The following is a 27728-nucleotide window of genomic DNA, read 5'->3' as shown; positions in this document are numbered from 1 at the left end:
CCGAGTTACACTGCACGAAGTACGTTTCATTCAAGCGTTTGACGAAAAGAACAACTCTAGAGTGTCGTACAAAGAAGATATGAAAGCCGTTTTAATACGTCACAGTATTAATTGCGACCCGTCGTGTTCCGCACGGTGATAGGACGGGATGACGTTGCCGTTGCCAAGGGTCTTGGGGTCTTGGGGATCTTGGACTGGGAAGTTACAGTGCACTTCGTCAGTGGGCAACTGCGCAAACCAACCCCACCAAAAGGTCCCTTCCTCTTTCCTCTTCATCCTAGGTCTTTCTTTATTCTCCCTCCATCTTTTCTTTCCTCTTCCAAAGTAAGAGCTTTAAGCTCTAAAATACACACCGTTAGTGAATCTTATAGCGTTCCTCGTATAATCAGTCAATCTAGTCATCGCCATCGTCAAAAGGCGACGTACACATCAAGATGGCGGCCTTCCTCCGCAGCAAGCAGGCGGGCATGCAGAATGACCTATCAGCGAGCATCAGACCTGAACTCTTCATGCCCGATGATCAGGCTCGTTATGGCATCAACTCTCAAATCAGGTAGCTAAGCGCATCATCATCTCCCAACTTCCCACCCATCGTCATGTCCCAAATTGACCCGGCTGACCCTGCCCTTTTACAGCTGTTACGCATACGACCCAGTCCAATCCCTCCTCGCCATTGGAACCGGTGAAAGCAAGTTCGGCCCCGGCAAGGTCTACATCTTCGGACAGCGACGTGTGCACAAGATACTCGAGCCCCCCCGATCCACATCATTCCAGATCGTGCAATTCTCGTCCAACCGCCTTGTTACTGTCGACACAAAGAACGAGCTGGGAATATGGGACATCGATACTGGCGAGCGCGTCGCTGCCATGGTCGTCGCTGGCCAGGTCGTCTCTATGGTGACTGATCCCATGCTTGATTGGGCTTTTATCGGCCTCTACAATGGAGACATCATGGCATTTGACTTGGACAGAGGAAACTTGGCGCGCGCATTCAGACTACCTAATTTCTGGAAGGAAAGGAACCCTGGTGCAGCCACTTCCAACCTTATAACCATGTCACTCCACCCGAGAGATGTTGGCAAGCTCCTGCTGGGTTACACCCATGGTGCTGTTGTCTACTCGTTTAAGCAAGCCAAGGCTGTCAACTACTACGAGTACGTTATTCCTGCAGGCGCCCCGGGAGGCAATGGTGTAGCTGTTGAGACTGTCCGAAAGCCACGACTTACACATGCGCTGTGGCATCCATCCGGCACCTTTGTCTTGACCGTCCATGATGATGGAAGCTTGGTCTTTTGGGATCCAAAGGCGGAAAAGGTCGTCATGGCGAGGACGTTGACCGACTTTGACATTGACCAGCCCTCATCCGCCACACCCGCGCCAGCTCTGTGTGAGCCCATTACCAAGATTGCCTGGTGCTGCAAGGAAAACTGCGACGATAGTGGTCTGCTAATTGCGGGTGGGCAACGTATGGATGCATCGCCCAAAGGTCTCACATTTGTTGATCTAGGACAAACACCTGTTTATGCGACATCAACATGGCAAATTCTCGCAAATTACTGCCGCGGAAAACGACAGTCTCTTCTCCAACTTCCCTCTGGCGCCCAAGCAGTCAACTTTCTCCTCATTCCGCGATTCTCTCCTCATTTCGGCGGCGCACAGGACCCAATCGCTGTCATTGTTCTTCTTTCCTCTGGAGAACTAATCACCTTGAGTTTCCCCTCTGGCTACCCAATTAGTCCTACCAACCAACTCCACCCGTCTGTCTCTTTTGTTCATCCCTTCGTAACAAAGATCAATGTTTCTGCCTTAGAACGCCCTCGATGGCTCTCCATGTTCGAGAAGCGCAACCAAGGTGAACCACTTCTCAAGGGAGGCGCCGAAGCACCACGACCTCGAAAGAGATTCGAAGAACGAACCATTATACAGGCTGCCCATGCCGATAGCACCATCAGGATTTGGGATTCTGGACATGCCGATGAAATTGAGAATGGAACTCAGCTACAAGTCGATGTTGCCCGGGCACTTGATCGATATGAGGATGTCGAGATCACCTGCATGAATATGGCAACCAGCACAGGGGAGTTCGTTGTTGGTACACGTACAGGAGAAGCCATCATTTACCGTTGGGGCCAGAACCGTTTCTTCGGTAAAGACAACATGCCAGAGCTTGACCCAAATCCCAAGGGACTCACGGATATCAGCTCCAGAGCGGAACCAGGGTTGAAGGAAGGCTTGCAGCCCCTTGTTCTCTACGAGATGATGATGGGACCCATTACTGCTGTGCAAGTGTCAAATGTTGGCTTTGTCGGCGTAGGCTCAGAGCTTGGGTTCCTTACCTTGATTGATCTTCGGGGGCCTTCGATCATCTTCCAGGCACCCATGACAGACTTTGCCAAGCAAGACAAGCGAGCTTCCTTCTTGAAGGGTCATAGCTCTTCTTCGGAGCCGCCAAAGGAGTGGCCAGTCGTGATTGAGTTCAGTGTCATGACTCTGGATGAGGACAAATACTCGAGCATTTGCTGCTTCGTGGGAACAAACTTGGGCAAAGTCATTACCTTCAAAATTCTGCCAGGCCAAGATGGCACATATACTGCGCAACCCGCAGGTGTCGTGGCGTTCGATGGAAAGATCATCTCACTCAGCCCCATTGAAGCTGATACAGGCAAGCCTGCCCTTGCTACCGGCCCGATCGTGGCAAGCCTAAGAGAAGGACGCCAGGTCAATGGTGTACTCGTCGCAGGTAAATTACTCTACATTATGACAATGTTGTAAATACAAAACTGACCATCATTTAGTTACGCAAACAGAGATCCGAATCTTCAAACCCGCCAATTCCAAGGGCGCATCAAAAGAGTTTGATGACATTCTATGCGATGCTGCCTGCGTGGCAGAAACTGAATTGCAGGGCTTCGCTGTGGTTGGCTTGTTCGGCGATCGAACTGCTCGAGCTTTTTCGATCCCTGCTCTCAAAGACATCGGAAAGGCCGATCTTCCTATGCTAGATGTGACGAGGACCACCAACTCTGTTGTAACACAAACTGGCGATATCTTCGCGTGGTCAGGACCCAGCGAGTTGGCCGTCATACATGTTTGGGGCGCAGGAAAGGGGCCGCAGCAATCTCCAGATACCATGATCAACCCTGAACTCAAGTGCCCAGTTCGACCAACTATTTCAAATATGCAATGGATCGCGGGTAGCCAGTTTATCACTCCCGAAGATCTCGACCTTCTCGTTGGTGGGCCAGATAGGCCACCCAGCAAGCGAATGATGGATGAAGCAGCTGCTGAGAAACGTGCGGCTCGAGCAGGCGAGCAGGCTCCAGCTGCTGGTTCAAGCAGCCAAGAAGGATGGGGAGATTATCTGACACGGCAGTTGAATGAAAGAACGGAAAAGTTGAATATAATGGGCGACAACATGGAAAATTTGCAGAACAACAGCGCCGGGTGGGCAGATGATGTTAACAAATACCTGAACAAGCAAAAGAGGAACGTTGTTCTGGGAGGTCTCAAGAGCAAGTTTTTCTAAAAAGGGGTTATGAAGTATAGCTAACAAAGGCTTCTTCTGTGGACGAGAGAACTGGTCAGTTATTTTACGATTAGATACCAATGGGATTCTTGATTAATCTGCCAATGTCTAGGCATTTTCTGTTTTGGCGGTTCAACTAACAAACAACGTCGTTACGTATCGTAGAAAATCAATTTTCCGGGGGAATGGAGTTTTATTCAGTACTTACCTACTCAACTACCAGTTGCACTTACAACGATATCCTTGCATCAAAGACCAGCAATAACACCAGCCATAACCCAAAAGACCTTAGAACGAAGAGAAATGGGAGGGGGATGAGAACTTACCAGATCACCTGGATCTTGCAGCAATTTCATTCCCGTCGCCCATGTCCAGCATGAGCATCATTTGGGGCATCTGGATCCCTGTTGGGGTCCCAGCGTGCTTGACCGTCGTCCCTCAAAACAGGTTATCTACCTGTTCATCATCGGGATCAAGATCAATCGTGGACATGGACCCAAACTGAATCTGCTGAGGAACTTGCCGACGCCCATTAACAACATAATGAGCCGCGTCTCCGTTAGAAAATGGCGTTAGGCTCGGCTTTCCACGCTTGACTTGTCCCATCCTGACCCAACCGGCTCGACTCTCAGGTCCACCATCATCTGGACCTTCAGCTTGGAAGGAGAAATCAGACCTCTTGTCTGATTGGTCTGAGAGATTACGGCTGTGATGCTCTCGGCAATATGCAGCGGTGACAGTCATTTCATCCCAGCACTCGGCATGCAGTGTTCGCCAGTTCGCCAGCTCTCCGGACAGCAGATCTGCCTCTCGCTGGAGTCCCTTTCTGTCAGACTCACTGTCTCTAAGTGCGTCTTGGAATTTCATGAGCCTCTTGTCTTGTTCCTGTTTTTCGACGATGTAATCACGAATACGGAGGGACATTCCAAGGATGATGACTAGGGTAACAGCCAGAAGGAGGCCCAGACCGGTAGACACCCAGTAAAGCGTGTCTGATTCTTTGGGGGAAGACGATACGGGTGCGGGAGTCGGTGTGGGTGCCATTGTGACGTTTTGCTGTGGCAACATATTAGTAAAAGGGGTTCTTGGAGGGATACTTACCAGAAACTTGATATCGTGAGTGATGGATACCGTGTGTGTGTTTGGTGGTGATGAAATATCCCAAAGTTGAGTGAGAATGAGGTTTTTGGAAGAGAAGGTTTCTAATTTGGAGCAGCAGATTCTACAGCTTAAATAGTAGGAAGAATCTTGTTGTTCGAAGGAAGCCAAGGTGATGTTACCAGGGAGGTGAAGGGTACTGCAGTTATTGACATGGTGACCCTTTGAATATCAACAATCGCTTTGTTGGTTGAACATTGTTCTCAGAACTTGAGCGTGTTCACATAATATGTCCTACAAGAACATGATTTTAAACATGAATATTCTTCCTTGTTTCTATAAATGATCAGGCAGCATAGAACATTATGGAAACAATGCATTGTTCCTCAAGCAACTTGGTTGTTTAAGTTTGACACCAGGCACTTTTTTTTTTTTTTGAAAATTGTCGGCTTTGCAAAGAAGAAGAAAAACAGGAATAATAGAACACGGGAAATAATGTAATATCAGACTTTCCTTAGATTTATACCCGTAATATTTGAGAGTTTGAGTTGATTGTACGTTGCTGTGACCGAGATCGATATGCATGCGTGTATGTTCATCTCAGCAATGTAACCTTAAGACGAACCGGGTTATCCTAAAGTGGAATTTATACTATTATACCCAGCTATTTGGTATCATACTCAAGCAGTCCATAACCTGGTCTAGTAAACATATTCAAAGTTAGGGTTCTCCTTGTCCGTCATGTCGGTGAAGGCGGTCGCATTCGCAGTAACGTCGTGGCCTGCTGCACGCAAAGCCTCACGTTGCTTTTCTTTCTTCTTGTTCTCCCACTTAAAAGCGTATCTGAAGATAAAGAAAAGAACAAACTCTATGCAGTTGGCTACTAGGAGCGAGCCAATACCAAGAGGGTACGAAGGTGCTTGTTCGGAGCGATAGAAAAATGGACTTGCAATGTTGCCAATGCAGGCACCAAACCAGATCATTCCAGAAACAATCATTTTCTTGGACTGGCCGCCGGTATTTGAGGTAATGAGGGATAGGCAGATAACAAAGGATGCTTGATATGAGCCAGTGAGGTAGCTGTGAGGATATTAGATAAGTTTTCAATAATCAGGCAAGAAACACAAAGGAGACTTACAAGCAAATCAAACGGCCAACATATGCATCTGCAGGAGCAAGAAGAAAGCCAAGTGCTCCAGCAATGGTCGGGATCATGAAGATGGCGCTGACAAGTGTGCGACTGTTCGGTGGCATGTACTTGTTCGCCAGAGCACCTAGACCAATCCAGATGACAACAAGAACACCTTGAGGGATACCCAAAAGAGCAGTGTGCAAAGTATCAAAACCAAGTCCTTTAATGACAAGTGTCGAAAAGTTGGAAATGCCACCATTGGGAATGTTAGACACAAAACCGAGTAATGTGAATAGCCATGTCTTATAGTCAAGATAGGCTTCCTTGATTTGCCCCCAGTTGATTCTGCGTTGCTCGATCCCTGTTTGATTGCGGCGCATTCGGGCGATCATGACGAGTTTTTCGTCGTGTGAGAAACCTCGAATAGTACGAGGTGAATTCGGGAGTAGCAGAACAAGAACGATCGCCCAAGCTGAACAAAAGGCACCGACAACAAGGAACTCATATCGCCAGGACTGAAGTGCTCCATGGATGTTGCCAATAGCATAGCCTGTTACGAGACGGTTAGCCAAACATCAAAGAAGCCCAAACAAAACAGTTACTAACCGATCAGACCTCCACCAGCAACCCCCACGCCATTGAAAGCATACCAAGCTGAGATTCTACTTGGCTGCTCCTCTCGTGTAAAATACATCGAGGTAATGAGCATGAAGGCTGGATCAGCAATGGCCTCAAATGCACCCGAGAGAATTCTAAGAGCCAAAAGACCAGCGAAATTGTTTGCCGCAGCTTGTGTCATGAGGAGAGCACCCCACATAAAGATGTTGAAGGCCAAGTAATATCCAGGAGGACTGCGTTGCATCAAGAGGTTCGAAGGGATGGCCCAGACAAGCCAGCCGAAGTAGAAACTGCTGGAAAGCCAGGAGTATTCATCCCCTTTCAAGCTAAGGTCATCCTTTAGCCCAAAGATGGCAGCATATGAGAGTGTGGTCTTGTCGACATAATAGAAGAAGTAGCAAACTCCAAGGACGGGAATTATAAGTCGGTCCAATTTCCTCCTAACCTTCTTTTCCAAGATTGGATCGATTGAGTCGTCGGTTGGATATTGTGCAAGTGCTTGTGCATAAATGCCATCCTCGTGGGGTTTGTCCGGATGTGTAGACCGAATACTATCAACTCTGGCGATGTTGTCTCCTGTTTGTTCCATCTCTTCTGCGCGAGCCTGTTCGAGCTCAGCTTTGGTGGCTATGCCGTCAGCCATGGTGAAATTGGACTGTTTCTATTTGGGGTACGTCTCCAAGCAAAAAAGGTCGATCTGTAGAGTCGTCACCTATCACCAGTCTTCCAGAAACCGAGTTCTGACGGGCCAGTGATTGTTTCGTGAGTCGCACAGCGTGACCTCTTTCCCTCGGCTGGTGGGTAGCAGAAATGTTGGCCTCCTAAGTACTAGGATATAAGAATAAACAGCCTAGGAGGTATGGTCTAAGTAGCATAAGCTGGCTGATTTCGTCTTCTATGCTTCCAGCAACGTTTATGATACCCTGAGGCCAAGGCCAGGTGCTCATCTTATATATCCATACATGAATGTTTAGCTCGGACTCAATAAGATCTCAGATGCCGATCTCGCTGCAACCCAAAGATCCCCCTCTTACCTCTCTTGGCTATCTTAGACCGCAATGAGTCGATGACCATGTACAGTTGCCCCCACGACGGCCAGTCATGCATGAAATCCCGGGATTTCGGCACTTGATCTTGTTTCCGATGCTTGTGGCTCGCCGAAAGTTCCTTGTGTACCGAGCCTGAGTCAGTTTCTCGCGAAATAGCAATTGCATTTCCATTGGTGGGCTTTTCTTGTCTTAAATCTCCTCAAATCACCAATGTGGGCAATGTTTTGCACTCTGTCGCATTTATCAAGGCTTTCCTCTAACCTTTTAATTCCATTTATTGCCGGTAAGTGAGGGGAAGTTGTGGAGAGAGCCTGGGGTAAGTTCAGCGCTAGGATGTTGAACCACACCGTTCGTAGCGTCACCGGGGATAATATGGAGCGTGGGGGTTCATAAACATTTGGGGGAGGCGTGCAGCCTTTATAATTGTATTAATGGTAGTACAGTATGTCTTTATCAAGATGGTGCTCATGCAAGAGAAGCCGATGTGTGACACAATGAGGCCCATCACTATCTGTTCGTGGGAAAGTCCCAAGTGACAGAACAACCTTAGAAACGGATTTGTAAGGGCCAAGTGAGAGGTCAAGAGCCTGTCGGCAGATGACACTTTATGATAAATGATTGGCAGTAGCGTGGAATGGGAAAATTAAGAGTGCTTGGTGTAGTAAAATGCACAGTATGTGTCGACTCGGGAATGGAGCGACGCAAGAGAAGGGCACCCAAGTTGGGAACGTATAAGAAAATGGAAAACAAATACGAAAGTTGACAAAGGAATCAGCATCTGGCTGTTTTGGGTCGCCTCATTAATCAGCCATATGCTAACAACCGCTTGTAGATCCCCTGACAGGGTGTATAGGAGTCGGGATCGGTGGAATTGAACTTGTCGCATAAGGGTCGGTGCAGATTGTCCAAGGTGATCGAGGGTTGGATGCCTGTAAGATACATCAGCATGAGTCTTGCAGAAAACTGTGTATTACAATGAACGGTCTTACTATCGTATTGTAGCAGCGTTGCGAATCGTCTCTGGCATAGTGGTTCAAGTCAGATTGCATACTAGCCGCAACACAGAGACTTAAGAAGGATTGTAAATGATCAATAATCGCCGAACTGAGTGCCGATACCAATCAGTTCAGATGGGACTTGTCCGGTACGTATCCTGGCGAGCCAGTCTCGGGGTGGTCCACCGAAAGGTCCAGTCGCGTTATACCCTTCGCCCCAGACCCCGAGCAAATGATGACGCGGGCGATTCAAGAATGGGAAGAAATGAAATACCAATAACTCAAAGATGTATTGGAAGTCATAGGATGGTCTACGACGTGTGCGACGTCTAAGCCGGGCCGAGACGGGGTCATCTTCGAGAGTTCTTTTGACAAAAGTATCAATTCGGAACTGATACTCTTCATCTGTAAAGGAATCCGAATTCCTTCGATGAACTATCAAGTTCCGACTTTCGCAAGTAGAACCGCTGTTGAAGTTCGTACCGGTCAGTGAATGATTTCAACAAAGACACGCCGGAGGGATTAAAGTAGTGGCATTGTCTTATTGTCAGACAGGGGCGAGGAGGGCTTACTATGAATATGTATCACCATCGACAATGTTATCATTGATCGGCTTCGACATTTACACACAAGTGGAGAAGGTTGGTTTGTAAACTTCGAGTTCGAAATGGACGATGGTATTATAGCTGCTTGAGATAGCTGGGGTAATCTTGGTCGTGTTTGAGTAGTGTCACCACTGATGTGCTGGAGACATGTCTTTTAAATAATCTCACGTAGTCGCGTCTACTTCCAGACACTAGCATGTAGACGACATGTATCTGGAGGAAAGTGATTGTGGACCACCTCCAAAAGCAAGTACTGTCGAAGATTATGTCGGCGCATTGTAAAGGGGCGTTTTGTTTGATGGCATCGAGGTTCTACGGTCGGGCTGGAGTAGCTCGATGAGCTGACATGGACTGAGACAGGGTGAGACTTGTTGTCACAGAGTCGTCGCCATGTCTAGGATCTCTCGCGTGTCGGTCTCGGAGGTTATGTCACTACGATCAAAGATGGGGTGCGGCATTCTGGAGTCGACAGGAACGAAGACCAAGAAGAAAGTGAGACAAGAGACAAGATGGAAATGACACGGTCGGCGAAGCGTAAACTTCAAATTGATGGAGACATGAAAGAGAGAAGAGGAAAGAACGGAGTGAGCACTTTCCCATAACCCAAGGGAGTAAAGGCATAAGTTACCCCCGGTGGCGCCTTCCTTTGTACCTACCGTGCCAGTACCTTCTTCGATACATATCAAGCAGGCATCACTGGCCATCATCACCTCACCGCTAAGGCAGGGTTTTCATGGTGCTATAATTAATTGGAAAACCAGTAAGATTGCAATATGCAAGTAGAATCAACTTGGGGATGAGTATTCAAGTCCCCAAAGTAAGGCTGTTGAGCTGGAACAGGCTTGCGATGAATCCGTTGTCCCGTTAGTGAAGATAGGGGGCGTGCTCGAGACACACTACACTGCAATTCATTCATCCATCCATCCACTCCTACCAAGGAAAATCCATCGCAACCAACTGCAGGGGAATTGTGTATCAACCAACAGTCTTGGTACAAAGTGTTGCCATCTTTTATTTCTGGTTAGCCTTGCCCAGCCACTACCACCTGGATGCTAACTGACTCGAGGGTGTTTGAGAGGTAAGAAAGCACACCCTCCAGGTTCATCGTTGACGAGTTTAAGCATACCTGCAGCTCTTCGCAAAATTTCTATCATATTGTAAATGGGAAGATTCGTACTCGCCTCTCGGTCAACCAGGTCATCGGAGTTGGCTTGGAACCAGGTCTCACCTGCAAGTCCACCTTTCCATTTGCGACAAATGCATCCAAATCCGGCCTTACAGGGGAAAAAGGATCTTGCAGTAGTTCTTCTACTTTCAAAATAGATTTGACTCTTTGGGATCAAGCTTCAAACCTGGCAGCGGGCGGATCGGGCCACGCATGTCCGCCCGGGGAACACTCCTGAGAAGCCGTTACCATCTACACCGACTGGCCATAGCTTTATTGCGCCCATTGAGAAGTGTGACAAACTATCAATCTCATCCGGGTATAGTTTAAAAGATCGCAACACAGGTTTACAGAGAATTGTAATTGGAGTCGAGTCGCTCTGGGGCGGTGCTGTCCTTTGCTGGATATCTGCCTAAATCCGAAGGCCAGCCTGGTGACCGCTAAATGGCCGTTTATCTGGCCCAACAAACTGTTGTCCAAGTTAATACACTTTTTTGTTCATGTCGCCATGAAACGCGCCCCATAATGGATCAAATGAATCGAGTCATGAAAGCTTTGTCGGGCGCTTGATGAAACTCAACTGCCTGCCAACTCGTTTTCACAAAGTACACAGCCCGCCACAAGGCTTTCAACGTTCATATATTGACATCAACATTGAATGCAATTAAATTTTTAACTTGACAAGATGTACTCTGCATTATTTGGCAGACGCAGGGTCGTTGGATTAAAGTCTTGATTGAGTTTGTTCGTCGCATGTTAGCTTAGACGTTGGGGCCGCCCATGATAAAGTTAGGATAGTTAGGATAGTTTAGGAAACAATAAGTTGCAATCTCAATAAGCATTTCAAACATTATTTCGACTCTTTATGCTTATTTAAAAGTTTATGGTGTCTTCTGGAGGGACATTCTGGCCGTCAAGGGATACCTCATATGCTAACAACCACAAAAGCGAGTAATCCTTATCTCTGACACATGCTGATGAGCGTTTCCATCAAAATAACCACAGTCTGTTTGCTGGAGCTACAGGTTGAGTCGAATAAACAAATTGTTCATTGTTTCTGGTCTTTGTGGTTGTTGATGAAATCGTCCATCATGCTGGCGACTAAGACAGATTAGAGGGCAATCACCGCGCAGGGCATCACCTGTGATGCTTTCCTACTGCTTATCGATTGACTAACTAGCTTGTTGTATATATGTTTGAGCCTCAATTTATTGTTGAAAAGCTCTACAAGTTATTAATCGTTTGATGGGGCTCATCTCAAAGTCTGATAGCTCAAGTTATTACTGATGAAAAGTCCATCCTCATCGGTGTCGCATGCCTTTTTGGTCCGGCAACGACTCACAATCAACATTATCAACATTCAATGTCCACTTTTACCCGTAGTTTCGTCATAGCAAAGCAAAGCAACTGGCCAGCCCCAGGCTTTTATCGTTTTAAATCAACGCTTTGTTACGGGTTTATTCTCTTCCCCAGCGAATAGCCCGACATCGGGTGGGATGACCCCCGGCTCCTCCGATAGCCGGAACTACGTATTATACTGCTGGCTGCTGCTGGCTACTGCCCCTCGTTATGCGGGGCCAACCAACGAACGTCAAGCTTGATTGACAAGAAAGGGAAAGAGGTGCTTGAAATTCTTTTGCTTGTTTTAACTTTGGAGAATATTTTTTTCATTAACAACTGTAATCAATACATCGTCAAAGTCAACAATGCCTCAATCAGCTCTTCTTCTCGGTTCCGGTTTCGTTGCCACTCCTGCCGTCGAGGTCCTCTCCAAGGCCGGTGTTCAAGTCACTGTTGCTTGCCGTACTCTCGCTTCGGCCAAGAACCTCGCCGGTACTTACGACAACACCAAGGCCATCAGCCTCGACGTTAACGATTCCGCCGCTCTCGAGCAGGCCGTCTCTGAGCACGATGTCACCATCTCTCTGATCCCTTACACATTCCATGCTGCCGTCATCAAGGCCGCTATCAAGGCTAAGAAGAATGTCGTCACCACCTCCTACGTCTCTCCTGCCATGGAGGAGCTCCACGAGGAGGCCAAGGCCGCTGGTATTACCGTCCTCAACGAGATTGGTGTAAGTTGATCACCCAATCCTTCAATTGAAGCTTGCTGACAACTCTAGGTTGACCCTGGGTATGCCCTTCGACAGACATCATCACCCCTTTCTATTCACTAACTATATTTAGTGTCGACCACCTCTACGCTGTCGACTTCATCGACCGTATCCAACAGGAGGGAGGCAAGATCAAGTCCTTCAAGAGCTACTGTGGTGGTCTCCCCGCCCCTGAGAGTACGCAATTCGTCCCAATGCCTCACTGTAGTCCAAAGCTAATCACATTATAGACTCCAACAACCCTCTAGGTAACTCGAGCTCCAATCACTACACCCAACGCCGTCACTAATTATAAACAGGATACAAGTTCAGCTGGAGCAGCCGTGGTGTCCTTCTGGCCCTCAAGAACAACGCCAAGTACTACGAGGACAACAAGCTGGTTGACATCTCCGGTGTCGACCTGATGAGCACTGCTCAGCCTTACCACAGTGGATACCTGGGATTCAACTTTGTCGCCTACGGAAACCGAGACAGCACCGGCTACCGTGAGCGGTAAGTTGTGCAGTACTCTCTTCAAAGGCAGTGACTGACCTTGGTAGATACCGAATTCCCGATGCCGAGACCGTTGTCCGAGGAACCATGCGCTACAACGGCTTCCCTCAGTTCGTCAAGGCTCTCGTCGACATTGGCTTCCTCAGCACCGACGAGCAGGACTTCTTCAAGCAGGCCATCCCCTGGAAGGACGCTCTTCAGAAGTTCATTGGTGCCAACTCATCAAGCGAGGAGGACCTGATCAAGGCTGTCCTCTCCAAGACCTCTTTCAAGGACGAGTCTGTTAAGAGCCAAGTGCTGGCTGGACTCAAGTGGAGTAAGTATATATACTTGCCAGCCATATGAGCCTATGCTGATAACATATTACAGTTGGTGTCCTCTCTGATGTTAACATCACCCCCCGCGGAACCGCTCTTGACACCCTTTGCGCCTCTCTCGAGCAGAAGATGGCTTACGAGAAGGGCGAGCGTGACCTTGTGTTCCTCCAGCACACTTTCGAGGTCATCAACAAGGATGGTAGCCAGAACACCTGGACTTCCACTCTCGTTGAGTACGGTGCCCCTGAGGGCTCCGGTGGTTTCTCCGCCATGTCCAGACTGGTCGGAGTTCCTTGTGGTGTTGGTACGTTCATCCTTCTTGTCTTTTACGATTGGTATCTAGACATACTAACATGCCAATAGCCACCAAGATGGTCCTCGACGGCACCATCACAGACAAGGGTGTTGTCGCCCCTGTGTACCCCAGCCTTGCTAGGACATTGATGAACGAGCTCAAGAACAACTACGGGTAAGTTTTCTCAATCCAGTTTATTTGATGATGCAGTCACTAACAAATCATAGTATTGAGTGTATCGAGAAGATCATTGCTTAAGTGATTTAAAAAATACAGCGGACAGAGACATCATACAAGGCCATTCACAATTTCGAGCCATTCGGAGACTCATGCACCGCGATACTAAAAGTTAAGTGAAGAGAAATAAATAAATAAATAAATAAATAAAAGACTAATGACACCCAAGTACTAAAATACTGTTCACCTCGCTGATATAATGTGATGTGATATTATATTAAGCCAAAGCTCTATGCCAACCGCCCATTACCCCTTTTCAATGCTTTAAGCGTAAAAGAAAGACAAATGCGCAACATCCAAACCCCCAATGGAAGAAAAGATCGTCTCCAAGGCCTATAAAAGAATGAAGGCCAACGAGAATGTTAGAAAAAACGTTATAAAGCTTGCGCTTTGGATCTTGACGGCCGAGTTGACGATGACGGGAGGTGTGTCCCCTCCGTTTCCACCAGAGCCATCTTGACCGTCGGAGCCGTTGCCGGAGCTGCCACCACCACCAGGCCCTCCGTTGCCTCCGTTTTCTCCGTTACTGCCACTACCTCCGTTACCTCCTGAGCCACCATTTCCGCCGTTACCCCCAGTGCCGCCGTTGCCACCGTTATTACCACCAGTGCCGCCGTTGCCACCGTTATTACCACCATTTCCGCCGTTGCCACCGTTATTACCACCATTTCCGCCGTTCCCACCGTTGCCTCCATTGCCACCATTTCCGCCGTTACCTCCACCCCCGTTGCCGCAGTCCTTGCAAGGAGGGTTGGGGACCGGGACAGGAACTGGAACTGGAACTGGAGCAGGCTTACTACCATTGCCGCAGCCACCAGGGGGGCAAGTAGGAGCCGTCCAGTTTCCAGTACCATTGTAAGAACACCCATAGCAAGGCTTGACAATGGGCTTGGGCACATAATGACACTTCCCATTGGGACACTTGTTGCGATAGGGGCAGTCAACAACGTGCGGTGGGCACTCATGCCACACATCGCCGGGCTTGGGTCCGCCAGTCGGAGCAGGAGGATAAACGCTCGACATGGGAGTTGGCGTTGCACTCGGGAAATTCTCAAAGACGATCTGAGCGTTGTTTCTCTTGTAAAGATCGTAGATGGGCCATCCTTGTACCAATGCACCTCCGCATGTTCCCTTGGACCTATCGGCTGGATCGCACCATTGAGTGCAGAGGGAGTTGTCTACCTTTACAACGCGGTACGAGATAGGACGATCGGAGAGGTCAAGCCGGTCACAGACACAGCTGTTTCCACGAAATCCGATGATATTTCCGTTCGATGAGCAAGTTGAAGTACACCCCGCCTGACCTAGGTTGAGCTGTCGAGGAAAGGTTCCAGGTCTGATGGCTACACAGCCGAGGTGTTGGAAAGCTCCGTTTGCTGTGAGAGCAGGGTCGGGAGTTGACTGGGCGTAGATGCCGACTGCCAGGACGCTGGCAAGGAACAGTGATTGCAACATTTTGACTGTGTAGAAATACTGAAAAGAAAAATAAAGAGTGACTGACTGACTGACTGACTTCAAATGCACAAAGAATGAGTGAGTGACTAAACTGGGTGAGTGAACGAGATGATTCGAAACCATAAGAGCTGAGAAACGGTTGATATTTATCTTTTTCTTCAAAAGTCTTGGCTTTGGGATTTCCTATTGGTATGATTCTTAGAATACATCTTGTGACGACCAGACTCCGCAACCGTCCTCAGCACAGCCTGGTTCCAAGTACTGCTTTTGGGTTTTTGATGAACCGATCAGCCGTTTTCAGGCTTGTAGGAGAATCTGAGACACCTAGTTCTCGTGAATTGGTCATGCCGAAGATCTCATCGGAGTCATGGCTTCGACGTTAGGAATGGGCGTGTTTCACATGGTTCGATCGTCGGCCACACGTTGGGAGAAAGCATCTTGCTGTATTTACCCTACAATGAAGGATTCAGAGATTGTTCTATCGGAATCCATTATTGTTCTGGGTAGCATATGGGTGCAATACAGCAACATCGTTGTTGTTAACTTATATCCATCTTTGAAGCATTCTATGTATCTTCGTCGAGATTTGTCTGCTTCTCTTCATCATTCGCCTTGGTCTTATTTCACTAAGAATTATTGTTTCCCAATATCAGTATGGCCTTCAACATCTTCCCCTCACCTACGTTAAACTGTAAGTCTCCAAAAACTGGACTGCTTGAGGCAAAGAAGGCGGGTACCCGAGACGGCCCGGCCTGTTCATATTGACTGAGACATTTGCCACTACCGCAAGCATCTTGCCTCATCCAGTACTTTGCTTCCGGACCTCAAATCAATATTACAACTGTTGGTGCGCGTAGGCCTCTGAGGCCTTCAATCCTGTCGAGCACAGTGAGGTGGTGTAGACCATGATCCAGCCCAAGGTGTATGACAACACTTGAAGATATCTCAGCTTCAAGTGCTCTTGAACAGTCACTTCCTACTACTTATACTCGACATTGTGCTTCACGTAGAGCAAGAAAAGATATTTCCCAGATCATATGGTTAGAATTGATCTAGAACTATTGTGTATAGTACAAGTGAAATCAACCTCCACCGCCACTTCCCTCCAAACCGGTCGCCCCTTTTAGTTTGTGTGTTTCTGTAACTCTGCTGCTGCTTCAGCGCTAGCTTTGGTTCAGAAATGTAATCGCTCGCATTATCCATGCCCGTCCCTCCTCCCAAGCGATCACCTCTCTCTCCATCATCATCATCATCCTTCACCGTTCATCGTTTATCATTGTCCATCCCCGTTGCAAGTCCATGATTATTATCCATAGATTGCATCAACATCACCGTGAGAATTAGATGTACCACATGGTACTGCGGAAGAAGTCGCGTTGTCGCTGCTCACCATCAGCAGGAGTCTGGTGGCAAGGGCCTCCCAGACGGATCAGAGGGGGCGCGTCAGCGGTCCTGTTAGGAGCCGATGAAGTGACTCCGTGAGCTTGCTTCTCTCGAGCAATCTCATGTCCCTTGGCACCAGTTCTGAATCCATCACTGGTGGCAATGTTTTCGTGGGCGCGAGCTCGGTTGCTAGCGAGGTGCGCGTAGTAAACAGCCGGGTGAAGGGAGACAGGGGTAGTGGATCGGGCATAGGAGTAGCACTGCTGGTAGATCATCTTTTGAAGATCATTGACAGGCATTTTCATCTCATCCAGAATCACCGAGTAGTGGACTGGTCGGGCGGTTCCCTGAATAGCAACATGAGAGTTAAGGTAGAAGTCAAACATGAATGGGTGAGTGACTTCCTTCTCAACAAGAGTGCCAGGCAGAGGGTTGCCATTCTTGTCACCCTTCTGAGGGAAAAAGCGGATGTGGTGACGCTTCGTGGCAATGATGACAGTGAACTTGGGCATCTTGCCGGCGGGAAGGATGCTTCCGAGGTGCTTCTTGATCTCAGATACCTCCTGCTCCAATACATGAGCGAACTGGCCTTCACTAACGCCATCGCGGAAATAGATCAGGTGCGCAGGTAGCTGTCCTTGGTGGTTGTGTCGCCACTGAGGAATGAGTTCTCTAAACATGAAGCGGATGTTGGAGGGAGTGAGCATCTCGACACGATAACCGTTCGTCTCGGCAACTGCAGCGTATCGAGTAGCGTTGGGGTCCACAGACATTGTCATGGAAGCAACTGAGGCAGTCGCACCACCGGGAGCGGCATGGGAGACATCGCAGCCTATAATCATAGTTGGGCGGCTGGGGGGGAAGAATGTAGGAGTCTTCCACAGAGGAGGCGTGCAGGCAGTAGCACCACCAAGCTTGGCGTTCACCTTCATGCAAACGTTGGAGTGGTACTGACCATTGTTCTTTTGCACATGGCTACCAAGGACAACTTGGCTGAGGATGCCGTATCTGCAATCAGCAGACTTCTTGAGGCGTTCGTAGGTACCACTGTTCTTCTTGGACACGACAATGAACAAGAGTTGAGTGTAACCCTTTCGGCGGGTGATCTCCTCATGTGCCCATTCGACAAGCTTTCCGGGTTCGAAACGCAGGTTGCTAGGTGCGTTCAAGAGCTGTGGCTCGCCAGTAACCTTGCCACCATGGCCAAGGAAGGTGGTCTTGAAAGTCGTGGCAAATGCCTGAAGAACAGCCTGGGGGACAGGTGCTTCACAAGCAACGAAGCCCCAGTTCATGAGAGGGGCAGTGTTCTGCTTGAAGAACTTCTTGCCTCGCAAGTCCCAACGACCAGCAAACTTGGGTTCCGCTGTGCCCTGGCCAAACCTGACAGTGGGAGGAGGCAAAATACGAGCCTCGGTCTTCGCAAATTGGGCTTCGAAATTGACACCATACTCCTTCAGATAAGGATCTTGGCCGATCTGAAGAGCGGCAGCTCCCTTTTGGATGTCGGCTTTGCGAACGGCAGGGCGGGTGACAGCGATCTTGATCATCGCAGCTGTCTGGTCTGAGTTAAGCTTGAAAGGGTAGCGCTGCATGCTCTCGACGAAAGCAAGCTCCATGGGAATGTAGCCACCCTTACCAGCATTGATGAGAGGGAGATGGGAAAGTCGCAGAGTGACATTGTACATCTTCTTGTAGTAGTCATAGACTGAGACTTGCTGCCCATTCTTCTCAAAGGTTTCGGTGCGGGCAGTGTGACCGGCCTCACCATACTTGGAGTCGAAGGCGAAGTCCTGGATGGTGTAGAGCTTGTCCTCGTTCTTTCGGCCCTTGTGCTTGACCTTGAACTTGAGACGTCGCAACTTGCGGAGCTGCTTGAATGCGTCGGATGACTCCCATCCTTTCTTTCCCCGGACAGGCTTGAGAATCTCATTGAGGGTAGCGGGAGTGTGTCCCCGGAACTTACTGGGGTCACTAGTAGCGAGGAAGTTGCAAGCCATCTTGTCCAATGGCTGGTTGCCGATCCAGAAACAGGTGTTGGCCACATCAATGTTGTAGCCAAGTCCGACACCACCTTGCTTCAAGTTGTCACTCATTCGAACCGAAGCGTAAGTTCCCTTGTGAACCTCAACGATAGCTCCATCTTGAAGAGGAGCTCCAGGCCGACCAGTCTGGTAGAAGTTTCGCTTGATAGCGAGCAGGTTTTTTGATGGGAACTGTCGAACAAGATGGTCAATGAAGTTCAGTGCCTCTTGAACACTGTTGTTGAACGACATCTTGTGAGACAAGTATCCCTGGAGGGCAGCGACTTGAATCTCGGTGGTCTTTCGGATAGTGACCAAGAACTTGCCGCCTTCTCGAGGCTTGGCACCAGGAGGGCGTTGACCTTCGTCCAAGTCGACTGAGAAACGAAGCTCACCACGATCGACGAGTGCAGGGCTCCAGGCCAGCTTCTTGCCGTCGAAGAGCCACATTTCGAGTTTGTAGGGCTTCATGGTCTTGATAGTGACGGGATGAGCCCAAATCTTCTTCATGACCGGACCAATCTTGTCGGGGCTGGGCGACAGAACGACCTGAATTTGTCATTAGCACAGGCAGGCACAATCTAGATTCATAGATACTTACATCGTACTGGTAGATCTTCTTGTTGAAGTCAAACTTGGTCATTCGGTACTGATTGACCTCGATCATTTCCGGCTTGCCCTCAGTGTTGAAGCGACCTTCTCGAAGAGTGAACATGTCCTTCTTGGTCTCAGAGATGTAGGCATCAGGAGGCAACTCCATACGGGTGTTGCCTTGATCTTCCTGCTTTACAACAAGTCTGGCAGGATCGTAACCAAGTGGTTTGGCATAGCCGCCAGCAGGTCCGCCAGCGGAGCCAGTTGCGGATCGCGCTGGGGACTGGGAAGGTCGTCTTCCCGAGCCTGAGGGCCCCCCCGGAGCGGGTGAGCGACCTCTGTCCGACATGGTGACAGATAAATCTGAAGAAGTTAGTTGATGTGTGCGCGTGTGTTTCAAGTGAAGTTGAGATATGAAGAAGTGTGTGATGAAGGTGTGTGGTGGAGATGTGAAGGAAGAGTGGATGAAGAAAGGCTTCTGAGGGAAGAGGAGGGTATTTGTAGCCAAAGGAGACGAGATGTCTGAGCTTTGGGGAGATGAAAGAGAGAGGACTTACCGGTCGTAGAGGTAGTGTTTGCGTTCACACTTGAGTGAGAATACAGATGCTGAAATCTGGCGAATGTGAGAATGTGCTTTAGAGCAATAGGCTTAGTTTAAAGAGAACAATAAGAGCTGATTTGTGTGATTTATTTGATCAAGGTTGAAGGTAGTTGTTGGGCTTGCTCAAGGAAGAAGAGATGTGGTGGATGATGTTGAGGGAAGAAGGAAGAGGATGGAGAGGGAAGAGGAGGGGGATTTTATAGGCAGAATATCGAGAGATCAGAGAAGAAGGGTTAGTGACTCACTGTAAGAATGTCAAGAGGATTGCGTGGAAGCCTAAACTTAGGGATGCTTCCAAAGCAGAGAGAGGAGGAGGAGATGTGCTGCTCCTCGTTTGGTGGTTGTTGTGAGGGAGTGAGGTGCACAAGGAGAGAAGAGGGAGGTTTGGATGAGCAAAGCAGAAAATAAAGACAAATTATAGGAGCAACCACAACGCTCTAATTCTCCTGCATAACCGATTTCGGATAGTGGCAACCAAGTGGGAGATTTGTTTTGAGATTTGAGGAAGGAGACAGGCACTGGCAGGCTAAATCACGAGACCAAGGCGGCTACCAACATGCAAATCTGCCACAATAAGGTATTTAATATCTTATTTCAATGTTTACGAGTGATATTTAGCTATTTAATAATGTATCAAGACATAATTCAGAATTGTAATAATGTCGAGGTTATAAAGAATGCCGAGTTACGACATTGTATTTCACCTTGTCTGCAAGGGCCACCACTGAGACGGAGGCACTGTTTGATATCAAAGCACTGTGACATAACTGACAAACATAGGTACCTATCTAGGCACCTAGCATACAAAAATAATTAGCGTATCGGATTTTACATCGCATCCCCGGATAATAACAAATAAACTTATTGCGGTCAAGAATGGCAATGTTTCTCGGCTTCTGTAGGACAACGACCTTTCAAACAGCATTACAGTCACAAAGAAAAGAAAAGACACACATCTTTTTTTTTTTTTGAATAAAGGAGTTTGTTTATTATACTAGCTTGCTAAAGCTACAAAGTTTAGAAATGAGTAGGCGAGGAATCTCTGCCTTGTCCATCATCCCAGCATAACATATCCATGGCAATCACCACTGACTTCTGCCATCAATTCCCATAAACGCCATACCATGTATAGAATGCAAGGCAAAGACAATCCCAGCCCAACCATTAGCATCATCCAAAGAACTTCCCTTTTCGGCAGTGTTACCAACTGGCGCCATTTCCGGCCCAGAGTCTTTCACCACTGGCCTTCTATCAAGAACCCATCTCAAAAACTCGGTCTCAGTATCGATATCCTCCGAATTGTCCGGGCGCTGGTGCACCGTATCCGCCAGGTACCTGCGGCCATGTGGGTTGCTGGCCGCTTGCTTCAGGCGGAGGGTACGGGTTTGATTGATACGCATTTCCCGTCTCCGGTCGCAATGGCGAATTCCTATACCCACCAGCTGCAGCGGATGATCTTCCATATGGGCTCAGTGGTCGGTTGACAAACTCTCCCGATGCTTGTCGTGTGTGAGTGGGGTTGCCAAAGCGTTGTTGGTTTCCACCAGCGGCCTTCCATGTGGAATAGTCAGGAACCTCGGTATTTTGGAGAAGGGATACTAAAGCTGCAGAGTTCAAACGTGGGCCATCATAGCTTGAGGCAGGTGGCAGAATGTTGAGCAAGAAAGTAATGTCTCTGTGCAACGCTGATGTCTGGTTCCGTCGCTGCTGGTCGAGGCGTCGGCCAGCAGCGCCCTTAAGCGGTGAGACGCCTCTAGCAAGTCGCTTGGGTGGGTTGAGCTCTTCATCATCGACAGCAAGAGGCCGTTTCGGTGAAGCAGTTGCCCGAACATACTGAGGCCGGGAATTTTGTTCCTGTCGGAGTGGCATGGGGCTGTTGCGTAGTGAGATGGGCTGCACGGGCTGCTCAACTACAGGGACAATCTGCCTTGGTCGCATCTGAGCTGTCTTGGAGATGATGATGGGAGCAGAAATGGGATCAAATGTCTCGTTCGAGAATCGGGCTACAAAGCACTTGAGCTTGGGGTCCTCTGGGAAAAGTTCTGCCATTCGGTCTTCCAACTTGGAGATCTGTGACAACTCGCCATACTGCGATTCGTACTTGTGGAAATAAGCATAAAGCGGCTTGGCTTTTGCTAGGGTGTCTGGTTTAGAAACCAGGCGGTTGATACAGGTCTCGAAAACGACGCGGGCATCTGTAAAAAATTAGTTTCATTATTTTCGCTACATGATGGGTCTGACTTACTGGTCGTGTCATCCTTCGAATGGAGATACTTCAGGTATTCTATCATGAACATCTCATCATTGGGGAATAGGCGCGCACCCCTTTCAAAGATTTTGGCGCCTACATTGTCCTTGTAGACAACAGCCTCGAGCAACGCTACGGCGACGTAAACATCACTTGTGAGTCGTCCTTTTTGACGGGCATCGGTGAAGACTTTGCGCAAGCCACCTTCTGTTTGAGAACCTTTGCCTTGAATACGACGCATGGCCCTCGCCATAGCAATCCATACATATGAGATTGTCCTTGACAGAAGTTGTGTTTCGGTAGCATATCCCTTCTGAATGGCAAGGATGCGCTCCTCCATGGGCGAACGTTTGGGTTTGTTGTCTTCGTCGCCGTCATCATCGTTTTCCTCGATAGATGCTTGGACTGGATCTAGTGCCGCCGCCTGCTTCAGTGTTGAGACTTCCAACTTTTCCCGCTCCTTGACTTTGTCGCCCATCTCGTACAACGTTTCCAAAACATCATCGTACGGTTTGCGAACAGCTTGCGCAAACGCCGCTTTGTCGGCCTCCTTGCCTGGATGGTTAACCTCGATATGGTCTGCGTGCTTCAATGCAAGTAACACACTCTCGCGGTTTGCCTTGATACCCTCCACTAGTAATTCCGTGCCCACCTCTTTGTCGTTTTCGCGGATATCATTTTGGAAACACCATTCCGCTGCATCGACCCAGATTTCAGGCCAAAATCGAAGTGCCATCAATGCTTGCTTGTAGACATAGAGAACTCGCTGGTTGTATGCCTTGGGCTCATCAGGCTTCAGGACAAGCGGATCTTCCTTTTCCCAGGCAATCCACTTCTTCCACATTTCAACTTGATCTCTGTACTCCTGGTCGCCGTTGAAACCTGGAGCAGGTGGGAGCCTTGGAAGGTTTGTGCGGTTAAGGTACCGAGTGATGTTATCCAAGGCAATGTTCGCACTCTTGGCTGACATGTAAGCTGGAGAACGGTCCTGGATGAATTTGCGACCCTTTTTGTGTTAGTTAGCTCATGCTACAGGTAGCGGGACGGCGAAACTTACAGCCATCTTGTTCAATCCCATTTCGAATTGATCATACTCCTTCCAGAGATTGTTGACGGTCGACATGGGAACGGCAACAGCGCGTTTGTATATCGCACGCAACTGGTCCATCTTCTGTCGATCTTGCCAGTCTTCCCCGCCGACTTGGCCTGGCCCATTCTTGACGAAGTGGACATACTGCTGCCAGATGTTGCCAGAATCTCGATCCACGCCGATGTTGTCAATCACAAATTCGTAAGACTGAGCAACGGTGCGACGAGCCTGGCTATTTGGGTCATTGTTCAGGTCGTTGCGACGGCGAATGTAGTCTAGATAGACTGTCCACAGCTTCACGTTGGGAACCGTCATTAAACATCTGCCAAATAGTTGCTCAACATCGACAAAGTTATTATATTTCAACTCCAGTTCAATCCATTCAACCCATTTATCAGCCTGTCGAGGTCGTTAGCATAGATTACAGGTAAGGGACAGGTTAACTTACAGCTTGTGGGAAAATCTCTACGAAGCGGTTATAAGTACTTCGGGCCTGGTCGAGTGTGCCAGAGTCTCTGTGAGCAGCAATCAACTCTTGCCAAGCATCCATATCGCCACGAGGGTCCTCTTTGACACGAAATTCGAGGAGAGCAATGGGATCGAGACCAGCAAGAACCGGTGTCACATTGGAAGGGACAGCAGGAGGGACAGGAGCATGAGTTGGAGCTGTAGGAACGTGTTCATCAGACGTAGTGGAAGGGCCAGGCTGATTTTGGGTAGAGACTGCATCGGTTTGGGGAGCGGCATTGGCAGGCTGCTCTTCTTCATCTTCGCCCTCATCATCATCCTCATCATCGGAAGCCTCAACTATGAAGCCACCTGACATCTTAGGCTTTGATGTCTGACGTTGAGGAGTACCAGAAGAAGCTGGCTCGGGAACCATGGCGGGTGTACCAATAGTGACCGACTCTGGGTCATATTCTCCGCCTTCATCTTCTGTACCATTATCCGCTGCATCAGCATCACCAGAGGCAAGAGAGTCTTGAGCATAGTTATCAACTTGTTCCTCGCTATGCTGAACTTGATCGCCCTGTGCACCAATATCCTCCGCACCCCATGAAGTACCTTCGGAAGCCATCCTGCAAATGTTCAGACTCGGATTGTGTTGCGATTTACTCGGTCGCGATTTGTAGGCGACTTCAATGGGCGCGTCGCCGAAGACCGCAGGACTAAGAATGATCAAGTCTGATTCAATGACAGATCAGCGATGGCTACTCGGGAAGATCACAAATGTCTCGGTCGAAAATGCGCGATGTGCTCGATCAAGAAAGTGCGATCCTTGATGATACGAGTGACGATCTGGTAAGATCTGTCGCGAACACGGCAAGCTCGAAGGAGCTGCGCCAGCTTGCTCCGGAAGGATTGGCGCTGAACAATTGCAGCGCTTGCAACTCGAAGTCGGAAACGGCGAAACGGGTAGGAATAAAAGATATGTCGTGTCGAGGGAGATCGAAGCGTCTTTGTTGAGCTGCGTGCGGATGTTTTTCTGGTAGCAGCGCCTCAAAGTCTGATAGCTCCAACAAAGAATGTGATTTGGGCAAAGCAGCTGCGGCAGAACTCCTAGACAGGTTTAGTGGTGCCAAGGCGGTGAAGTCGCAGTAATGGGCAGTTCGGTTCAAGAGCCGCACTTTAGTGGGTCGCGTGATGGGACAATGGGGGGACGATGTTGGAATCTCTACTACACGATAATGAGTGTAAGAATGTCTACGAGAAGTTCTTTTGACCTTGTCATTCTACCCAAGTACCTGAGGACTAATTCATGTACTATAATTTGGATGATCTGAGGTTGAGGGAAGAGAGAACACCGCAATGCAAATGGCGAAGTAGTTGCTTTATATACCTACTTGCGTGTTCATATTAGAGTTATTTGATAGGGTTGACTTCAAAGTATGACCTCGAAAAGCGTGCACTTCACGAAAGGTAGGGCTCATAAATCTCATATTAGAGTTATTATTGCTATACATACAACTAGGCAGCTACTTGGTAACCATTCAAACTTTCCCAGCTTCTTACATGTCAAGAAAACGTCGAATTTACACAACCCCTACTTTCACAGCAGTACCTTCGTGCCAGTCTACATTATTTCCATTTCTTAATCTTCAAAATGTTCATACAACCCACCCAATTAAGCACGAATCTTCCAAGGCTGGTAACGAATTTCCCCCGCTCAGCCGTAAGAGATGGCGGTAGGCAATCGCCCGTGAGAGACGGCGGTAGGCAATCATCCGTGAGAAACGGCGATATAATAAACACCGTCAATATCAATCAACCTTCAGGCTTCACACCGATCCAGATCATAGGCTTCTTCATCATCGTCGCACTATTGGTGGTCATCGCTTATTTATGTTGTGCAAGCTCAGAGGAGTCGGGCGGCGGAGGAGGAGATGAAGGCCAGGAGGAAGAGAAGAAACCGGAAGAAGCGCCAGAGGAGGAGGAGGAGGAGTCAAAGCCGGGGCCTGCTCCAAGCCGAAACTACTATTTCTACTAGGAGGGTAGTCAGTATATAACACCCTGGTCAGCGGAGGACAGTTGGACTAACTATTCAGCAACATGACCTTTTCGTCGTCAACGAGCGCATACCAGAGAAGTTCTGAGTATTTCTGGATATAAGTCCCTGGGCAGATGGATGGACTGCTGGTGTCATATGGGACTTTTCGTGGCAGTGGGATACAAGCTAGGATGCGTCGGTACAATAACCACCTACATGTCTACGTTTCCGCCTTGGAAGCTGGATTTTACCATCACAAGATACAATTTTTAATAATTTTATTGTGAGTTTCGGTAACAAAACTTAAACTACAAAATAATGCCAAGATAAAAAATACTACAAATATTTATATGTTTACCTATCTGGAAACCCCCAGTTGTTGCCATGTGTATAGGTAGGTAGCTATGAATATGTTTATCTGGCTGAAAACCCAGTAAGTGCGTCGCATGAAAGCCAGTACTAGTTTAATGGTTGATAAAATATCAAATAGGTCACATTCGGCGTCAAAATATAAAAGCCTGGTCTCCCGGTTTAGGATCGTAAAGAGACATATGCTTACGGACTATGACATGCCATAAATTGTCTCAATTATTTTGGTTCTAACCTATGGTCCCCTGTAATGAACCAATTAATTTAAAGAATCACAAGAGTCGCGTCCAATTCAACGCAACCTCTCTACGCGGGGTGTGACCGCCTAACGCGTCCCACTATCGCTCCTCACATTTTGGAACGCTCAGGGCAAGTCATCGCCCATCGCAACCAAGAATCGATCCGCTCTTGTTTTCTTTCACCCATGCTCTCACTCCTACTCCTGGTCCCCCTCCAAGTTCAGGTGCTAAGGCTAAGGTATTAAGACTAGTTGGCCGCTTTCCATCAAATACTCCATCCACCATCCACTCTTCTCCCTCCTCCTGCATCTCACATCGCACTTCTTTCCACATCGACCCTCTCTCGTCTCAAGAGTCAGATACTATTCTACGTATCCTTTCCCGTTCTATTCGGTCTTTTACTAGAATCACTTTTGCACTGCGTGCTCTTGATTACGACTTTTCTCCCATTATACCCACCACCTTCTATCAAAATGTCTGTCGTCTCGCTCTTGGGCGTCAACGTCCTGAACAACCCTGCCAAGTTCACCGACAAGTACGAGTTTGAGATCACATTCGAATGCCTCGAGCAGCTTGAGAAGGGTTCGTGTTTTTCACCAGTACTGCAAAAATCATAGCGCTAACGTGGATCAGATCTCGAGTGGAAGCTCACCTACGTTGGATCCGCCACCAGGTACGCATGAGCTTGACCGCGATTCCTCACACCGCTTCTTCTTCTAACACCTTTCAGCGATCAGTATGACCAAGAACTCGACTCCCTCCTCGTCGGTCCTATTCCTGTCGGAGTAAACAAATTCATTTTCGAGGCCGATGCTCCCAACACTTCCCGCATCCCCGATGCCGAAATCCTTGGTGTCACTGTCATTCTCCTGACTTGTGCCTACGACGGACGAGAATTTATCCGCGTTGGTTACTACGTCAACAATGAGTATGACACCGAAGAGCTCAACGCCGAGCCCCCTGCCAAGCCTATCATTGAGCGCGTGAAGCGTAATGTGCTGGCCGAGAAGCCCCGTGTGACTCGATTCGCCATCAAGTGGTAAGTGAACAACAACGACTTGTAGAGACACTCCAAACTAACTTGTCTTTAGGGATTCCGAGGCTTCTGCTCCCGCCGAGTACCCTCCTGAGCAACCCGAGGCTGACCTTGTTGCCGACGGTGACCAATACGGTGCCGAGGAGGCTGACGAAGAGGCCGAAGAGGATGCCGAAGAGGATGTCAAGGCTACGACCAAGGCCGCCAACGGAGAAGACTTAGAAATGGCCGGCGTCGAGGGTGAGGGAGAGAACGCTGCTGATGAAGACGAGCTGTCGGACGACGGCAGTGTCGACATCGAAGGCGAAAGCGAGGATGAGCTTGAGGAAGAGGAAGAGGGTGAAGGCGAGGCTGAGGCCGATGGTGATGCTATGGAGGTGGACGGCGCTGAGAAGCCCGCAGCATCAACAGCCAAGCCCGTCAGCGTTGCGTCCTAAACATGTCTATGGCGCGGGGAATCACGTTGCATTCATACTAACTAGGTGTTGGACATTGCTATTAAAGGCTTTTAATATTCGAGCAGGGATTCATTTGTTTTAGAAAGTTATGAGGACATGAAAG

The 27728-nt window shown here is 48.6% G+C and overlaps 9 protein-coding genes across 9 annotated transcripts; 4 read left to right on the top strand and 5 right to left on the bottom strand.

The window, feature by feature from the left end:
* Positions 1 to 434: 434 nt before the first annotated feature.
* Positions 435 to 3526, top strand: EDB82DRAFT_421041 (lethal giant larvae like, C-terminal-domain-containing protein; the record flags this gene model as incomplete). Its single annotated transcript, XM_025733320.2, has 3 exons — positions 435 to 553; positions 636 to 2740; positions 2796 to 3526. 3 exons carry the CDS (start codon positions 435 to 437, stop codon positions 3524 to 3526), a joined length of 2955 nt encoding a protein of 984 aa, XP_025587703.2.
* On the bottom strand, positions 3470 to 4979 carry EDB82DRAFT_493134 (uncharacterized protein). Its single transcript, XM_025733331.2, has one exon. It carries the CDS (start codon positions 4592 to 4594, stop codon positions 3965 to 3967), a length of 630 nt encoding a protein of 209 aa, XP_025587704.2. The 5' UTR covers positions 4595 to 4979; the 3' UTR covers positions 3470 to 3964.
* Positions 4980 to 5022: 43 nt separating this feature from the next.
* On the bottom strand, positions 5023 to 7274 carry EDB82DRAFT_454248 (major facilitator superfamily domain-containing protein). The gene is made up of 3 exons (XM_025733342.2): positions 6363 to 7274; positions 5763 to 6306; positions 5023 to 5704 (listed from the first exon to the last, which is right to left on the bottom strand). The coding sequence occupies exons 1-3, from the start codon at positions 7015 to 7017 to the stop codon at positions 5326 to 5328; spliced, it is 1578 nt and encodes a 525-aa protein (XP_025587705.1). The 5' UTR covers positions 7018 to 7274; the 3' UTR covers positions 5023 to 5325.
* Positions 7275 to 11766: 4492 nt separating this feature from the next.
* EDB82DRAFT_493128 (Saccharopine dehydrogenase) lies at positions 11767 to 13810 on the top strand. The gene is made up of 9 exons (XM_025733353.2): positions 11767 to 12263; positions 12312 to 12322; positions 12376 to 12479; positions 12533 to 12550; positions 12602 to 12794; positions 12842 to 13110; positions 13164 to 13415; positions 13475 to 13580; positions 13634 to 13810. The coding sequence occupies exons 1-9, from the start codon at positions 11895 to 11897 to the stop codon at positions 13662 to 13664; spliced, it is 1353 nt and encodes a 450-aa protein (XP_025587706.1). The 5' UTR covers positions 11767 to 11894; the 3' UTR covers positions 13665 to 13810.
* On the bottom strand, positions 13811 to 15240 carry EDB82DRAFT_493123 (uncharacterized protein). The gene has a single exon (XM_025733364.2). It carries the CDS (start codon positions 15219 to 15221, stop codon positions 13977 to 13979), a length of 1245 nt encoding a protein of 414 aa, XP_025587707.2. The 5' UTR covers positions 15222 to 15240; the 3' UTR covers positions 13811 to 13976.
* A 1198-nt stretch (positions 15241 to 16438) lies between these two features.
* EDB82DRAFT_552707 (Piwi domain-containing protein) lies at positions 16439 to 19445 on the bottom strand (the record flags this gene model as incomplete). Its single annotated transcript, XM_025733377.1, has 2 exons — positions 16439 to 19051; positions 19104 to 19445. 2 exons carry the CDS (start codon positions 19443 to 19445, stop codon positions 16439 to 16441), a joined length of 2955 nt encoding a protein of 984 aa, XP_025587708.1.
* Positions 19446 to 20656: 1211 nt separating this feature from the next.
* On the bottom strand, positions 20657 to 24583 carry EDB82DRAFT_493121 (mRNA 3'-end-processing protein RNA14). The gene is made up of 4 exons (XM_025733388.2): positions 23484 to 24583; positions 23003 to 23434; positions 21943 to 22951; positions 20657 to 21892 (listed from the first exon to the last, which is right to left on the bottom strand). Exons 1-4 carry the CDS (start codon positions 24111 to 24113, stop codon positions 20976 to 20978), a joined length of 2988 nt encoding a protein of 995 aa, XP_025587709.2. The 5' UTR covers positions 24114 to 24583; the 3' UTR covers positions 20657 to 20975.
* A 556-nt stretch (positions 24584 to 25139) lies between these two features.
* On the top strand, positions 25140 to 25523 carry EDB82DRAFT_472930 (uncharacterized protein; the record flags this gene model as incomplete). Its single annotated transcript, XM_065607985.1, has 1 exon — positions 25140 to 25523. One exon carries the CDS (start codon positions 25140 to 25142, stop codon positions 25521 to 25523), a length of 384 nt encoding a protein of 127 aa, XP_065465975.1.
* A 1081-nt stretch (positions 25524 to 26604) lies between these two features.
* EDB82DRAFT_544156 (histone chaperone ASF1) lies at positions 26605 to 27604 on the top strand (the record flags this gene model as incomplete). The annotated part of the gene is made up of 4 exons (XM_025733410.1): positions 26605 to 26713; positions 26765 to 26804; positions 26862 to 27170; positions 27223 to 27604. The coding sequence occupies 4 exons, from the start codon at positions 26605 to 26607 to the stop codon at positions 27602 to 27604; spliced, it is 840 nt and encodes a 279-aa protein (XP_025587711.1).
* Between the last annotated feature and the right edge of the window lie 124 nt (positions 27605 to 27728).

Source organism: Fusarium venenatum (assembly GCF_020744135.1).
Source record: "Fusarium venenatum strain MPI-CAGE-CH-0201 chromosome Unknown EDB82scaffold_1, whole genome shotgun sequence".
NCBI classification, from domain to species: Eukaryota; Fungi; Ascomycota; class Sordariomycetes; order Hypocreales; family Nectriaceae; genus Fusarium; species Fusarium venenatum.
The sequence above is the reverse complement of the archived record's forward strand: the minus strand, read 5'-3'. Positions and strand labels throughout refer to the sequence as shown.

Bases quoted from the DNA above. Each gene is read 5' to 3' on its own strand.
- EDB82DRAFT_493134 (XM_025733331.2), bottom strand. From the start codon at position 4,594: ATGTTGCCACAGCAAAACGTCACAATGGCACCCACACCGACTCCCGCA.
- EDB82DRAFT_454248 (XM_025733342.2), bottom strand. From the start codon at position 7,017: ATGGCTGACGGCATAGCCACCAAAGCTGAGCTCGAACAGGCTCGCGCA. The intron at 6,307-6,362 runs GTTAGTAACTGT...GTCTCGTAACAG, and splicing joins TGCTGGTGGAGGTCTGATCG to GCTATGCTATTGGCAACATC. The intron at 5,705-5,762 runs GTAAGTCTCCTT...ATATCCTCACAG, and splicing joins GTTGGCCGTTTGATTTGCTT to CTACCTCACTGGCTCATATC.
- EDB82DRAFT_493128 (XM_025733353.2), top strand. From the start codon at position 11,895: ATGCCTCAATCAGCTCTTCTTCTCGGTTCCGGTTTCGTTGCCACTCCT. The intron at 12,795-12,841 runs GTAAGTTGTGCA...TGACCTTGGTAG, and splicing joins AGCACCGGCTACCGTGAGCG to ATACCGAATTCCCGATGCCG. The intron at 13,111-13,163 runs GTAAGTATATAT...AACATATTACAG, and splicing joins GCTGGCTGGACTCAAGTGGA to TTGGTGTCCTCTCTGATGTT.
- EDB82DRAFT_493123 (XM_025733364.2), bottom strand. From the start codon at position 15,221: ATGGTTTCGAATCATCTCGTTCACTCACCCAGTTTAGTCACTCACTCA.
- EDB82DRAFT_493121 (XM_025733388.2), bottom strand. From the start codon at position 24,113: ATGGCTTCCGAAGGTACTTCATGGGGTGCGGAGGATATTGGTGCACAG. The intron at 23,435-23,483 runs GTAAGTTAACCT...CGACCTCGACAG, and splicing joins TAGAGATTTTCCCACAAGCT to GCTGATAAATGGGTTGAATG. The intron at 22,952-23,002 runs GTAAGTTTCGCC...TAACACAAAAAG, and splicing joins TGGGATTGAACAAGATGGCT to GGTCGCAAATTCATCCAGGA.